This window comes from Cygnus atratus, chromosome 1 (assembly GCF_013377495.2).
Source record: "Cygnus atratus isolate AKBS03 ecotype Queensland, Australia chromosome 1, CAtr_DNAZoo_HiC_assembly, whole genome shotgun sequence".
Taxonomy (NCBI): domain Eukaryota; kingdom Metazoa; phylum Chordata; class Aves; order Anseriformes; family Anatidae; genus Cygnus; species Cygnus atratus.
Window position 1 is genome coordinate 81,367,802 of NC_066362.1, and position 17,179 is coordinate 81,384,980.

The following is a 17,179-nucleotide window of genomic DNA, read 5'->3' on the forward strand; positions in this document are numbered from 1 at the left end:
TCTTAAGTTTTAGGAGTAATTTTCAGCAGCCTCCTGCAGTTGCCTGCTGGATGGCAGCACTGTCTAGGTATTCCTTTGTGCTGCATTTAGTGGCATGGATCCCCTCAAGTTTTTTTTTATCCCCTCCAGGTTTTTGTTATCCAATTGTAACAACCAAACTATGGGATTTTTACTGTAGTACCTGTAGATTTGGCCACACCACGTAATTAAAAGCAAGCAATAAAAAATATGAAATCAAACCCCAACCACATGGAAATATATGACTCTTACCAGGCTAACGGCACACTTCTACATTTGACCACCCTCCAAAGTGTGTGATTGCTTCTTGCCTTCTAACACAGTACCAGTAAGGCCAGCAAGTTGGAAGCAGGCAAAAATCTTATCCTGACAAGAGTCTGATTTGTTTCTTTTTCCACTTACCAAAACCCCAAAGTGATTAAGTTATGTTGCAAATTACACCTTCATTTAGCATTTACATATCGTCTGAGAAAAGGAAAAAAAAAATGTGATTATGAAGTCTTCGCCTTTCAACCTCTATGCTACCCTGTTATTTTACACGCCTTAATTTAATTTTTTCAAAATCCAAGCCATTCAAAAAATTTGAGTGGAAAGCTATAGGGAGCTGCAATAGGGAGCTGGTTGTAGGAAAGCACAATCCAGCAAATAATTATGACTTTTCTTCAAATATTAATTGAATATCACATAGACCATATGCAATTTAGTCTTAAAATCTCCATGTACTTGGGAATTATATACCTGTGTAAGTGAAATAAGTTAAAGATAACCTTCCTTTTAATAGTCAAGGAAACGTACATGTAATTTTCTGGAGAATATGTTACTTGTTCACTCTTGTTTTCACACACAATAATTATAGTATTTTAAATACAAAAAGTCAAATAATAAGGAATATCTACTAATGATACAAAGACAGAAAGGGATACAAATTCCAAACCAACACGGTGAGTTTGCCTGTTTGTTATATATAAATTATATACTGTAATAATAAAGTAGTCTGAGACAGGCATATTGGTAAAGCATTGTATGACTGTACCTAAGGCTACTATAAATATTCTTCAGCTAACGAAAGCAAAGATGCATTTCTCCCAGATACATCCAGAAGCAATGATGAAGATCTGCATTTACGACAGAGGAATGTTTGGTGTAAATGAAGTTAGGAGGTCAAAATAATTTTAAGTCATCTGTGTACCTCTTCTTCCTCTTCCGGGGTTATTTACTAGCTTTCACACATAGCTGACATTTATCGTGCCTAATGGTAGCATGCTCTTGGTTTTTCTCAGCAATAAAGAAAGAAAATCTGATCAAGACAAACCAACTCTCTAACCAAAAGTGAGCCAACACTAGTGATTCATACTCCTCTAAATGTTTTATTACACTATTCCAAAGTGTGAAATTTCACTGAAAAAGTCAACAACCAAGAAACACTGCTAAATTAGGATTATAACAATGTAAATGTTTCGGTCTCCTATCTTCAGGATGCAATTCTAGGACAAGTTTAAAGCCAGAAATGCCAAATCCTGCTGTTCCAGAGATCAGGTAACACTATCTATTTCACTTGTCCTGAAAGTATTTCTGGTGCCATAAAAGACAAAAGCAAGCAAACATCATTCATCAAAACCAATAGATAGAATTACCAGCAGACTTACCTAATTGGATAAACTGCGGATCACTTTTCACTCCAGGTCCTGCCCCAGTACTTGCTGCCACTTCCACACTGTATCGAATACCAGGAACGAGGGAGGGGATGACTACAGAAAAGGTGGAACCATCTACCGTTTTGTTTATATGGTATCGACTTTCATTGCCAAGACACCAAACCTGCAGGGAAGTAAGTGTATTGTATGTATAAATGTTTAAAATTCAACGGTGAAGGATAATTAGAAGGAAGGTTGACCCATTTGCTTCTGCTGGATAAAAATTTAGAATTTATCAATATTCTAAAATCTGTAGTCATGGATCACCATCCTTGGCACTCTGAATACTGGAAAGATATTTCTTGTTCCAAAGAGCAGATCCAACTACTAATATTATTTGATGGGTTTATCCTAATTCATTAAACCTATGACAACAGTGCTAATAAAACTAAGTGTTAGTAACATGGAACAAGTAAGAGAAGCCCCTTAACACAGAAAATCATTCATATAAACCACAAAGTAACAGCATTCAGTCAAACGAACTTGCAATTCTCTTGTTCAGGAATCCTTCATCAAGCAAGGCTTTCTTTACTCAAGTGCAAGGGCAAGTCTTTCAACACGACATCACAAGAGAACTGATATCATGCTGGAATCAAAACATTACCTTTTTTTTTTGAAAATGGTAGTGAGAGGCAAGGGTTGAGTCATATATGCCATTTTCTATTGAGAGACAACAGTATGATGTCAGATTTTATTTTTGGTTGTAATTAGGACACAGGTCTTCAATTCACCATTTTACAAATGCATTATATCTAGTCACATTAAATGACTGGGAGAAACAATGTGATATTTTCATCTCCTTGGGCCTGCCCTATTTGTGTGTCAAATGTTTTTTAAGAGTATGGCTGAGCACTGAACTACTACTAAAAGTGAAGTAGCAGATTATCTAGATCTGTTAAAAAATGATGAAGCTGTGTTGTTTTCTTTTTTGTTAATTTTCCACAGATGTACTGCTCTACAACGAATATTTATCCAGAAATTTAAATTAGTTAAATTCAGTACCTTATTTGTAAAGAAGCAAACTTTCCTGGGAACGTCAGCACTTTTGAACCTGTGCTGATCGTGCACAGGAGGGAAGACTGTGCTTCTGACATATGGAGCTCCTAAAAGATTTACTACCCAGATAGCCGTTCTTAATCCCTTGTGCAGTTCTGCTGCAGTAGAGATTGCCAGGTGAGGGAGCTAGAGTTTCCGTTACAGAACAATTGCTAGGGCACTTTCCATAGAGTCCTTTTTCCTGGATACTGTAAACTTTATTTCATCTTCAGGACACTCTAAGACCCTTTGTCATTCTCCGGATGCCAAGGACTGAAACAAGGTTAGTAGGACACTGTGAGGATCTGAAATATATTTTAAGCTCCTTTGAAATAGAATCCCAATGCAGCACATATAGAACTGCTTCTGTAAAGTGGGTCAGAGCACACAAAAAGAACAGAAGAGGTTCTCCTTTTTAGATTCTGATATTAAATACAGACTGTTTCAGGCAGAAGTAGGTATAATTATTAGTAACACTGCTTTTAAATTCTGAAGGTCTATGAAAATGCTATTATTTAAATAAGAACTTGACAAAGTGAGGAACAAAAGATTTAAATCTGCATTTTGACAAGTCATTTTCACAGGAATTGTTACTGCCACCTTGTACAATAGTGCATATGTGAACAATAAAAACAATTTATTATATACTTGCAACTATGCACTACTTATCTGTAAAAATGTTTTGTTCTTAGGAGCTCAATTAAATGCAGAGATCCACAAATTGAGAACGGTAAGTTAAATATCAGGTTGTTCAGTGCTTGCCAGTACTATATTTGAATGCATACCTAAACAGGTAAGTTAAAACTAAATTTTAGAATGTTATGAAGGAGGGATTCATACTCTAACAGACACATCAGTGAAGAAAAATTAGTATAACAAGAGAATTTCTAACTTCATGCTATGAAGTAACCTCTGCTATGGTTTGAATTCCTGGCTTTTTGTGTGTGCTACTGGCACTTCTCCAATTAAGATGGTATCCTCCTTCCTATTTGTCTTATCCTTTAATTACGTAGGTATATTCTTGCCTTAGAAACTCCACCCCCCAACACACATACTTTTTTTCTGGGGGAAAAATGTGAGATAGATAAACAACAAGAAAAATAAATTTACAAGACTTCCTTTTACAAGACTTCCTTTTTTTTTTTTAATAAGTTAATTGTAGATCATTGTTTTTGCATTTTTAGAGAAAAATATTAAATATATACTGCTCAAATAGCAACTACATATATTTTCATTGTGTCTGTTTTCTGTCTATGGTGAAAAACACAAAGGAAAATAACGCAATGCACACAATAAACGTAAGAGAAATATGCCAGTGTGCCACCTACTGCTACACAAGCACTACAAGACGGCTTGCTCTGATACATGGTAGCTTATTACCTCTGAATGTTAGGAGGTATGTTAGGTATTACATCTACTTGGAAATATGAATTTCCTGACCTTTATTGTTTTGTCCTTACAACCTTAAAATTCCTCTAATGCAGTTTCTTGATGGAAATAAATCCACCTCTTCAGGTCAAGGTCTGTCTTTAAATAAAATAACTTTGCAAGTATTTTTTTCCAATTACATTATATATCTGAAACTAAGCCACAAACAGATTTTTTCTTTTTACCATTTGACCAGTTTCTGAAAGGCATTTTATTTTTCTAAATTGACCATGACGCTTAGTGATCTCTTCCCTTTTCCATTTCTACTGAGGAAAAAACAAAATAGCAGAATGAGTTTTAAAGGCTAGGAATATATGTCTATAGCAGTGCTTTACCTGAAAAAATAGCCCAGAAAATTTCATTTAAAAATTTCTCTCAATAATGCCTATATGCAGGGACTGAAACAGATGAACCTGCCACTTAGTGGCTATAAAGCTTACTTGATATACACAATTAGATATTTAAAATGTCTGTAGCTTTCTTAGGAAAAATAAGCTTAATTTAATTTGTTACATAAATTAGCTTAAAACAATTTGAACTGAAAATACAGTGTCTACTGCTACATGAACATCAAATAAATATTTTATAATGTACTTACAATTTGTTAAAAATTATACAGCATAATGAGAGCTGTGTTTGTGTAACAGACAAGAAAATTTCTATACGCTTAATACATTTAGTATTATGCACTCACATTCTTTACTTGAAAGTTTTCCGTTTAAGTACCCAGATACAAGTAAATTACTCAGATATTAACTGTTAATTATTATCCCTGAGCTTTTCAACTTAGTAAACCTGTTTATATTTATTACCTTAGCCAATGTCTTTTGAGTCACAAAATGGTTCTCAAACAGGTATAGTTCCTTCTCAGCTTGTGTATGCATTTCTCAATTTATAATAAAGACAAGAAGGTAGTTTTAATTATGAGTGTTGACCCTTTGCTTTGATTTAATAGAGGCTGTTTTAGTTGCTTTCTACCATTTAGACAGAATTACTAAATATAGAGTTTGATTCAAAGTCATTTTCCATTCGATGGTCTCTGACTTTAACCAGTAGATGGAGCCAAGAATCCACAAACAACTTACCCGTCGGAACCCAGCCAACACTGCCAGGGGACACAGGCATGTAAGTATTACCTTATATTCTTGAACCATTCCGTTCTGGTTATCCTCGGGGGGTGGCTGCCAGGTGACCACAATTGCAGTCCCGTTCCCATCATTTTTAGTTACTGAAACACTCTGAGGTGGAGCACTGGGCGCTGTTCGTTTGGAGAGAAGGATTGAATACGTCAAATGCAACAGTGAGGGGTATTTTTTTTTTTTTAAAGGAAAACTGGTTTCTGGGCTACACAAATACATCCATTTACTCTCCAACCTTCCTTAAGGGCAATTCTGCCCACAAGCTAAAATTATTATTACAACAATCAATGAAAATTACAAGGTAGGTGATGTGAACCTACAGCCAGGCTCCTAATTTCTGCTGCACTCTCTCTGTAAGACAGAAAAAGACACGCAGGCCACCAGACTCAGATACCCATTACATGACACAGTCCTGAGCACTGAATTCCTTATTGGTCTCAAATCATCTCATCCAGAATCAACAGTTTTGAAAAATAAAGTCTGTAAATTAACCCTAAATAGAATGTTAAACCTTAGTTGCTCTAGTGTGTAAAAATTAATGAGTAATACAAACCTTGTTAAAATCAAGACTGAATTTGTTACCATTAACACGTTTACATTTTGCATTTTAAATAGTCTTTCTAAAAACTGGATGCTTAGTTGATGCTTAGGATGAACATAGTTGACCACCCACAGAAATAAACCAGAGCTACACTGTATTTATACCAGGTAGGAAGAAAGAAGGCAAAAGGTATCACATCCTGCCAGAGGCACTGAAATCCCTGTTCTGATACACCGGCCACCTTGCATACTCATTATGCCTGAGATACCAGACAAGCTACAACAAAGGGAACAGCTATATGAACCTTCCCGTTTTAGCATGTGTTTGAGATGGAAATACATAATTTAGCTCACTATATCTGTTGCCCTCATTCATCTTTTCATTTTGTATTACTGATTGATCCAGATATAAAAGGTTTCTAAGAATGTGGTTTCCATTCCCTCAGCTATAGCACTTTGATGATTTCTGTGGTGTCTGCTATCTACTCAAGATAGTGATTAGTAAGTGCTTGAATCTGACAGAAGTCACTTGTGACCAGACCATGAACTCAGCAGGGAGGAGTGCACACTGCAGTGAAGATAAAAAGCACATTTCCCATTGTCTGTTGAAGGGGGGGTTTGCACATCCCTCTCTCTCTGTCTCTCACACATGGTTCTGAATATTTACTTCGATGTCACCAAACAATTCACATAATGATCAGTCCAACACAGTCTCCTCTGCTGCGGATTGCTCTTCTCAAACAGCACGCACTTCAAACAAAATCAAATAACGAACATAGCAGAGAAAAGCAGGCCGTGATACTACTTCAAAAAGGAAAGATGAAGACAGTCTGGCTCCTACTTGCCTTCTTCTAGGGTTTTTGCAAATTTCACTTCACTATCTGCTCCTTGAAACTCATTAAAAAAGGGGCGGGCCTTAATTTCGTAGTTTACACCTTTCTTCAGCTCTGGAATGATAACGCTGTTTTTGGTTGGAGTCCTCACTTCAAAAATTAACCACTCTGACTCTCCATAGGATGCTGGTGTAGGCCGGTACAAGATTTTATATCCTTGAATATACTGGGATTGTTGGTCCACCTGGCAAAACAACAGAAAGACACCCATTTAGAACATACAACACTTTGTTTAATAAACAGGAACTGTGGATGTTGTCTGTGACTTTAGTCCTTGAACTATCCATTTATTTTATTCAAAAGAACACTGCTGAATGAGATACAGGCTCCCTGAATTACAGCAAATTACAGGTCTGATTCACAAGTGCATTAATCTGTTTGATGCTGGTAGAACTGCACAAGTTTCGGTAGATTTATGAAAGCATTAAAGGGGGATAGCAGAGTTGTATAATATACCCTAGCTCTGTGAAATGAACCACCTTTACATCCATGGAGAGTCTTGCCAGAATTGAAGGAACCCAGCACACACTCTGCCCACCCCAATCTGCTCTGCAGAATGGGACAAGGGAGGTGGGCGAGGGCAGGGGAGCGATGGCTCTGCAGTGCGTGCTGATGAACACAGGTCAAACAGCAAGTCTGCCAGCTCTCCTGAGGTGTGGAAGCATCCCAAAATTCATGAAATGAGCACTGCTTCCTGCCTGCTTCCTTCTGGAGTCACCGATTTAAAAGGGCAGCCAATTGGCACTATCTACATTGTTCTGATGAGACTGGAGGCTGTCAAAGGACAGATTTGTCCAAGCACTTGCTCCACGATCACTGACTCAGCAGGAGGCTCCTCTGCTGGAGGAGAGGAGATGTTTTCAGAGTGTTCTGAAGAGGCTCACAAAATCAATATGGTAATAAGGATGAGACTTGGTAAAGCAGATCAAAATGATATTCAGCGGTCCCAAATAATTTGAGACTGAGACCATTTTATATTGCATGTATGAAGAAATAGACCTTAACGTAAATGAGGACAGGATTCAATGTGTTTGGCTATAAGTGCAACAGAAAGTTACTTTGCAGAAGTGATCTCTTGTGGAGCACTAACTACCGCTTTCAATTTCTGATGAATAAGGAAGTCCAAAAACAACAACAAAAAAACTTTAAAAAGGTGCACCAGATTTTCCCTTTTTACAAAAATCTTATGCAATGGTATAATAAAACTGTTTGCTTGCTATTTTACTCCCCAAAAACAACATCTTTCATTTTTAATAATCACTTAAAGAATGTGTGTGTTAGCTAAAACTGAGGTAATGCTTACTTTTGAAATTGCAAAGAAGCCACAGGCCACCCAAGAAACTGATAAAAATTGGTTGTCTGGAAAAGGTTGTTCTGTAAGTAAAGGTCAAACAAAATTGTGCTAGCAACCTCAAGGTTGTTTTAATGTTATTAGTTAAAACAGGAGATTGCCTACTGCAGGTGGCCTTACTGCACGTGACAGCATAATTACACAGCTGATATTACCTTGCAGCACTGAGGAGCCCTGGTCATGGACCAGGACTCAGTTGGGCTAGGACTCTTCTACAAAGTCAAAATGCCTTTGTTCTTGCTCAAAATGTTCTGTCACAGCATGACAGGGATTACACCCTGTGCTCTTCCTGCCAATATATTGACTTGTACAGATGGAGGACATCAACAGACCTAAAATCTTACTCTCATTCGATTTATTCCTGCACTAGTGTAAGTTTTCCCCATTTTTTTCTTCTCTCTGCATTCTGTTTTAAAGCCGGTCTTCTTTGAATTAGATTTCCATTTCTCATTACTTGTTACTTCTAGTTTCCCATATTGTTCTCTCTACTCACTTCTACCTTTTGGTTGCCAAATGTTTCCCCCAGCAAGACATTTCTAACCTTTCCTTCACTGAGGCCCCAGCCTTTTCTAAGCCTACTTAAACCGTTTTCATGTATGTTCTTATTTCCCTTGCTTCAGGACTTCTACAATGTTGCTTCCTCACTCTTCCATTTTCTCTACTATATTCTCCACATGACCAACTTCCTGCTTCCTTCTGTCAGATCAACATCAACAGAACATCTCAAAATTGTTATTTTTGCATCTTCTCCCTGTACTGTGTGTATTCATAGCACCACGGAAAGAAGAATACGTTCAGATGAGGCTCTATTAGTTTGGATGTGTTTCCCAGTATGTATGTAGGACAGAGGCAACAGTTTCAAAGAGAATTATGTAGCATTTCCCTCCAGTGGGGTCTGACAGATGGGGAAGTTCCCATGCTATCTCATTAGGGGACTCATACACTTCCTACTGAAACCAGTGCAAAATCTTCAAATGATTTGACTTATGAAAGTTTTGATCAGTCTGTTAGTTTCCAGAGGAGAACTTGGAAACACTCACCATGTGATAAGCAGCACTCTCTACAGAGGCAAGCAATGGTGAAAATGGGACAAAATTAAATGAAGTAGGAATACAAAGCCCAAGCAGCACTCAATCCAAAGAAAAACAATTTCAGGTGTACAAACTACACACTTCTTAAAGTGTGACTCCACAGCACTTAGACAGTACAATTCATCAATGTATATAACCACCACCATGACACAAATTTTTACTTACAGTCCAATGAACTTCAATTGAGGAGGAAGAAAGGATAGTAGGGTTGTGCAGATGTAGTACCACATCACCTAGTTCTCTCTGGACCTGCTTGTGATCCACACCCTGACTTGTTGGTGGAACATCTGTAATAATTTAAGATTCCATTCTCACAATATATAATTGTTAAAATAAGCCTATGTAAATACAAACAAATGTATCAGAAAACATATGATGCTTTCATCAGTGAAGCATATCCTAAGTACTTCCCAATAATGTAAGAAAAATCTACATGAGTGTTGTCTTGCTCTTCTGACATTTGGTCTATTTAAAGCTAAAAGGATTGTTCATATACATGAAGCAATAAATTCCTCTCAAAATATGCAATAGTACAATGGAAACACATTTGCTACATGCAGAGCTCTTGAAAAGCTTATTCAGCTGAAATGGAATGACTGTCCTAGACATATATAAAGTCTATACAGCAGTCACTAATAGGGTGTCTAAAATATACGTGTACTATGGACAGCGGAGGAACATAGCTTCTATATTGCTTTCACATGTCTTCCTTTGATCGCTTCATTTTAGCAAATACCATGCTGACAACAATTAAAATCACAGACTGGGAAATTCACGGAAAGTACTTAGAGTGATTTTTTTTTTAAATAGAATTCCAGATACAGGATAATGCATTACATAACTTTTGCTCTAGCCTACTACCTTCTCTGTCTGAACTCCTCTTGCAATTAGGTAAGATCAGAAAATCTTCAAGGGTTCTGTTCTCGGAAGACCTTAGTAATTTCCATACCTGTCTGCTCACAAAAAGGGCCAAGGAGACAGTACAAAGAAACCATATATATATATATGGATATCCATCTACAACTACTCAAATATGTCATTGCAGGTGCGTAGACTATCTTGAAAGCTGAGGTTTGGATAGTGCTGTTCGTAAAGCATGTATGTATGTAAAGCATACTTTTTGCATGGTGGACATATTCTCAGTTTACCAACTTTTTACACCTTTCTTTCCAAAAATGTAGTTCTCCCATTTGGGAATACAAAGCCTTTGCTACTTTGCAGTCTTGTCATACAGTTGCCTCAAACATTTGCATGATGATGAGATTTCTCTAATGTTAATAAAGCAAATTGAGGGTAGCATGCAGTCAATAGGTGACAAATTCAGATTCTTAGCAAGGAATACTGATAAGCACAAACACACACAAACCAAAGAAACACCACTGATTCGCCACTGTATCTACATGCAATATGTTCTGCCCTACAGTCCATTTATCAGAGCATTTCCCTCCCTTTAATGCTTTGAAAGCATTAAAGATAGAAGTTTCTGTTTGGAGAGTTGCCTAAATCTCGTCCTGCTTAGAATATTACAGGAAAGTCAGTTGAGTAATTAGTAATATTTTTGCTACTAGTCATAAAAGATGAGTCATCAAAAATATGACTAAAACTATTAATAGCCTCAGTCTTTTGCACATCTGTGCTATTAAATGGTGTATATCATCTATCCTGTTTTCTTGATTAGGCTTTGAAGCTTCCAAGACAGGGACTGTGAGTGAGAATACTAAAGCACGTTGTTATTTTGTCAATGTTAGTCAAGTCTAAAGGTTAAGGTAGGTGAGTTTCCTGATCTGTGTAGAATTTTGGACAAGACAATAAACACTTAGGAACAAAAGTTAACTGAGAAATTTTTGAACTTACTAGCTCAGACTAAAAACTTGTATAAAGCTAACCTTACACAACATAGAAATGTTTATGGAAGAAGAGTGGAACAGCTTTAAAGAACTTGACACTTTATTATGCTTCTTACTATTTATGAAAATTTTATCTGTTGGCCATTAACTTCACTCTTAGGTTTTGCATGGTCTCAGTTCTTCAGCTCTACTAGATCTCAGAGGACAGGTAAACTTTTTTGTACCATTATAAACCACTCAGTTCTGTGAGTGAACAGAATATTCTGCCTCATTTGCTGTTTATCAGTCAAGTCATTGATCAGTTCATTTGGGACGTTCAACCCTGATACACATCTCGTCTCTTCAGATGAAACTACACTGCATGAAAAATGGACTCATATAGAATGTTGCTGCTTACCTGCATAATAACACATTGCCCTTTGGGGAAGACCTAGGAACCTGTGTAATTCCTATTTTTTATGTGGTCATAACTCTGCTGTCTATATATCCAAGGAAATTGCTACCCATCAGGAGAAATGCATAATAACAAAGGATAGCAATATGAACCTGCTCACTCCTCATGGGAGATGAGAAAAACTTGCCTTCAGAACAAATGAAAACTTGCTAACAGAAAATGCTATGTTTTCTTTAAGGGACTTCCTTCCAAAAACAAGCATATACTTACTTTTGCAAACAAAGGAACAAACACACAACACAGGTGCTCTTAATAAGCCCATGGGTCAAATTCTCCAGTAAAACAGAAAAAAAAAAAAAAAAAAAGGAAGATGATCTTTATCACTTTTTCTTTGGAAAAGAATATATCCATTTTCTTTCTATTTGCTCATAATCAAAGGAAAAATGCAGGCTGCTAGGTTGCAAAGTATTATTTCCTGTAAGCTATTGTAAGTGTCATTTATTTTTTATAGTGAACACAGTTATTTTAAATTTTACATATGTGGATTAAGTCCATAGCTGGAGTCAGCAGACGACTCTTTAATTTGCTATAATACAGCCCTGTCTTACACTTGGCTGTCTGTAAATGTTGTCTCTTTTTCCTATTGTTTCACTTTCAACAGTAGCACTACTGCAATACTTCTAATACACTGCCAAAAGTTCTTCTTTATTGGCCCACAACACCTAATTCCTTCAAATTTAAAATTTCTATCTTTCTTAATGCAGCAGAAGACAAATCACATTCTGTGCTATTTCTCTCCCTGTCTCATTCCTAAGCCTCATTTGATTCACTGGACATAATAACATTTCCATGGAATTTTAGGTTTTGTGTGGTAACTTCAAAAATCAGAGATTACTTCTGTTGTTAACAAGAGCTATTCTGCAGGACGTAACTATCTTTGGTTAAGAGATACTAGGGTTCTCTTGGGGAGCCTGATATGCTGTCTAAGCAGCTTTTAGAGTCTGTGTTTTAGGGAAATGCAAGTTTAAACAATGCATTTTACTACGTAGCATATATTATAGCCTGTATAGATAGACAGTTGAAAGCTAGTAAAATTTTTCCATGCAACATTTCTCAGTTAACTTGTGACTGTCACTTTGGACACCTAAAATGTTCAATATCTAAAGCTTACCTTGAGTTTTCACTGGATCAGATATTTGGCTTGGGTCACTTAGTCCATACGCATTTGCTGCCCTCACGAGGAATAGATAAATTGCATTAGGTTTTAGCCCTTTAACTGCAAAACTCTCTGTTTTCACATTTTCAGCTACAGTTTGCCAGGTGCTACCAGATGCATGGCTAAGGATAAAACACACACAATAGCAGGTTAGCACGTGCTTCTTTAACAATATATTATATATAAACATAAGTACAGCATGATCGCATGAGACTCATATACCTGAAGGCCTCAATTATGTACGAGGTTGGAGTTGCACCTGAATTCAAATTTGGTTGCCATGACAATGTTACTGTATTTCTGCTGACATCTGTAACCTCAGGTTTTGATGGAGCACTAGGAATCAAGTTTGGGTCAGTGGGTCTTGGTGGCTGCACTGGGACTCCAAATTCTAACAACGGAGAGAAAAATGCTGAGTATAGACAGGAAGAAGCTGTAAGCTAAATGCTGTTCACATCTCACCTGGCAATTTATGACAGAGTCGCATAACTACTACAATTCAATTTCTGACTTTCTTTTATGTATTTTCTCCATGCAGAGAAAACCTAATTGATTTACCTTGGACCTCTATGTAAGCACTCCATGTAGCTTCGCCACTTGGTGTTGAAGCAATGCAGGTGTACCGACCGGTGTCGCCCAGCTGAGTGGGAAAAGAATAAATATTTGAAACAATCAGGCACTCAGTGGGCTAGAAAAGTAATTACATCTCTGCACGTTTCCCCATGAATATGGATAAATGTATTAGACTGCAAAAAACTTTGAACCAGAAACTTCTTACATTAGAAGGCATGAAGTTAATGGCTATGTTTCTGAGCTTTCTTCAAAGAAGTGAAAAAGCTGCATATTCTAACTTCATGTTACCCATTCTGTAGCATTTATTCCTTACTCTGCAGAGTTCTTAAATAAATTGATAAGGAATTCAGATAACAGGACTCCCATGCAACTTTCTGCCTAAATGATGCCTAGGATTTGTCTCAACTGCAGCATTAGAGAGAATGTCAACCTTCAAACAATTAAATATTTCACAGGGCCTTATACATCTTGGGTTCTCTGTACTAGTAAATGTTTCACTCTAAGCCAGACCCAAAAAAAGGATCTCCATATGCTATTCTCATCCAGTTCTGAACGCTGACTTACTTGTCCATATGTGACTTAATCACATTTCAAAGGAGGTTTTTTGTTTGTTTGTTTGTTTTGCAAATACATTGTACCCTACCATACTGGGTTTATGTGGCAAGGTTGTCCTAGTGGGGAGACTGCAGGGGTGGCCTCAGTGAGCAGATCCCAACAGCTGCCCCATGTCAGATCAGAGCCAGCTCCAGCTGGCTCCAAAAGGGACCCGCCACTGGCCAGATCCAAGCCAGGGAGACTTTGGTTGGGACCATTTGGTTTGGACATTGGTTGGGCCTCTGAGATCATGTTTAAAAAAGGAAAAATTGCTGAGAGACTAGCTGTGAGAGAGAAGTGAGAAAATTCCTGTGCAGAGGCCCCCAGTGGAGCAGGTTGTCCCCCCTGCAGCTCATGGGTCCCACATGGAGCAGATCTCCACGCTGCAGCCTGTGGAGGAGCTCCTGGTGGAGCAGGTGGATGTGGCCTGGAGGAGGCTGTGGCCCATGGAGAGACCCTGCAGGTACATGTGGTCTGGGGGGAGGTGCCGCCCGTGGGGGATCCGTGCTGGAGCAGTTTGCTCCTGACAGATTGACTCTATGGTATGGAGCCATGTGGGAGCAGTTCTTAGAGTGCTGTTGCCTGTGGGAAGCCCCCGCAGGATCAGTTCGGGAAGGACGACATCCCGTGGGAGGGACCACACATGGAGCAGGGGCAGAGAGTGACCGTGAAGGAGCGGTGAAAACGAAGCATCAGGGACTGACCACAGCCCCCATTCCCTGCTCCCCTGCACCACTTGGGGGGAAGAGATAGAAGAGGGTGGATGGGGGAGCAGGTGTTTTTAGTTTGTTTTGAGTTTCTCACTGTTCCAGTATGCTAGTGATAAGCAATGAATTTTATTAATCTCCCTACACTGAGTCTGTTTTGCCCATGACAGTAATTGGTGAGCAATCTTCCTGTCCTTATCTCAGCCCTTGAGCCCTTTCCATTGTCTTGGGGGGGGGGGGGAAGTGAGAGACCGGTTGTGGTGGAGTTCAGCTGCCCATCAGAGTAAAACCACCACACCTACTGAGGTCCCAGCCTCAGCAGATGAGATGAATGGAAGCACTCAAATCAGAGGTTGAAAGTCTCAGCCAGTGAAACTTATAATCAGTAACACAGGAAGTCTAGGAAACACACTGAAGTAATGTATTTGGCCTAATTTTAAGAATTACTAAAGTTCAAACCACAGAAAATATAACAGAGAATCGTCAGTGTGCTGGAACTTAACAACATTTTAGAACACTGTACATTTTGCTAGGTGTAACTGGCAATATTGACCAGGAACTTGTTACAATTCCCTAAGGAAGCCATGTACTTCTCAGGTGTTTAACTATTTGAAGGTATGTTTATACTGTCAAGTAAATATATTTAACAGCTATTTTGAAAAAGCTGTGTACATGACTCTCATTACTGCAGCACGCTGAACAAGAATTTTCTTTATAAGCATTTGAAATAATTAGATCATTTTTATCTATTAGTGACGAAGTCCAAATATTTTAAATTCATTTTACTGAAATATGAGTTTTCCTTCCCCCTTCATGTTATAAATACCAAATAATCCCCCTCATTAATACTTCTTACTAGCATTTTTGCATCTGAAATAATGTGCTCTGTGATATACAAGCCAAGGTGTAAAGCTTAAAGAATGAACTATCTGAAAGCATGACATATCAAATAATTTAATACAATTATTTATCATTTCATTCATTCTAAATGTAGGATTGCCTACATCAAAAGAGCTCTGAGGAGAAAAAGTGAAACAAACAACAGGAAAGACCCAGCACAAAAACCAGTTTGCTAGTTCAAACTACCTTAGCGTATCTGATCTGCAATGCTCCAGTTTCCAACTGCTTGATGCGAGAGTCCTGAGTAGAGATCAGGATCCCATCCTTTTTCCAGAGGATAGTGGGCGTTAAAGTGCCTGTAGCCACACAGTTCAGTACTAAAGTACCGTCTACAGCCACAGTCTGATTCACAGGACCCTGTCGAATGACAGGGGGAGGCCGGTCTGCAATCACTGCCAGAAGAAACAACAGGAAATAGATTTCTGCAGATGGAAGCAATTTTCTAATCATCTAAGCAACAGCAGTTGCTTGAGGCTTTGAAACAAACTAAAGATAATTAAACAAGTAATTAAAGTCAGAGGCATGCATTATTCAGGGCAGGGTGCATCATAATGATGCACAACTACAAAATTTTAAAACAATATACAATACATTAATTTCAGAAAGGAAATAAGCATTATATATTACATATCGGTATCTGGTAGACATCCTCTAATTCCAATGTCTTTACAAAGTGATAATAAAATGATAAAGGACTTTGCAAATTATTTGCAAAGGCACAGTTTTCACCTTGTTCATCTTTTACCATGTAGAAGGCCTGTAAAACAGAACTCATACTTCCTCTATTCAAAGACAGAGAAGAAGGGAGTAGGCAGGCATGGAATAACCTGGTAAATATGTAGGTTGTTTTTTTTTTTTTCTTCTTTTTTTCAAAATGCTGTAAATCATCAATTTATCTTTGTGCTGTTTCCTAATTGGGAGATGTTTATGAGTAGGCTAAACATAATGCTAATGAATAGCACCATTTCAGAACTTTTCAGCTACAAACTATTTTCCAGTAGTTTCTGACAAATTAATCTGTCAATACTAGTTCAAAGTCACAAGGAGAATCCCACAGTGTGTTTGCATCAGTTCTAATGCATGTTGCACACAACGAAAATGAAATGGTATTGATGAGTTATTTACTAACTACGCACAGAAAGGTATAAAGCAATCTCAGTATTCACAGAAAAAAGAATGTTTTTCTACACATTTTTGCCATTATCCAATGGATAATCAAGAAAACAGGTAAAAACTATCTAGTTTTGTTTTTTGTGACGCCCTCCTACCTCTATCATCTAACATGACATGGACTAGTAATCTGAAAATAGCCACAACTTTAAATGATGTAACTCTGTTTAGCAGTTAAAATCTGGTCTGGTAGCTGAAATATAAACCTGAAGTTCTGGTAGTTTGGGATCATCACATAGTTTTGGATTGCTTTTTGTAACAATAGACAGGGTGTAATCACTGCTTTTTTGGCTAAATTCCAGCTCCTGTAATTTCATTTGCATGTTCGAATGACACTCGATGTTTTCAATTTCCTGTGCTTCCTGTCCCAACCTGTTGTAATGCACTGCATGGCACTGTTAGGCCATTAGTATCTTTCTCATCAGAGCCAGCCAAACTAAGCTCACATATAGTTTGTATTTAACTTTGACAAGCTTCTAAAGAAGCTTGCAACTGTCAATGGTATGAGGCTCTACAATAAAGTTTGGACATAATTTTCCAAATAATTTTCTGAGCAACATCTTCTGTTTGGACTTGATAGTTATGCTTT

The 17,179-nt window shown here is 37.8% G+C and overlaps 1 protein-coding gene across 1 annotated transcript in view; it reads right to left on the minus strand.

Moving 5' to 3' along the window:
• The window catches only part of ROBO1 (roundabout guidance receptor 1), a 323,397-nt gene that overhangs the window by 44,460 nt on the left and 261,758 nt on the right, over positions 1-17,179 (minus strand). Inside the window, exons 10-17 of the mRNA XM_050713247.1 lie at positions 15,607-15,812; positions 13,205-13,286; positions 12,869-13,037; positions 12,602-12,768; positions 9,355-9,476; positions 6,700-6,931; positions 5,312-5,433; positions 1,665-1,836 (exon numbers count right to left, since the gene is read on the minus strand). Of these exons, the coding sequence (XP_050569204.1) occupies positions 1,665-1,836; positions 5,312-5,433; positions 6,700-6,931; positions 9,355-9,476; positions 12,602-12,768; positions 12,869-13,037; positions 13,205-13,286; positions 15,607-15,812 (1,272 nt within the window). The remainder of the gene's footprint in view (positions 1-1,664; positions 1,837-5,311; positions 5,434-6,699; positions 6,932-9,354; positions 9,477-12,601; positions 12,769-12,868; positions 13,038-13,204; positions 13,287-15,606; positions 15,813-17,179) is intronic.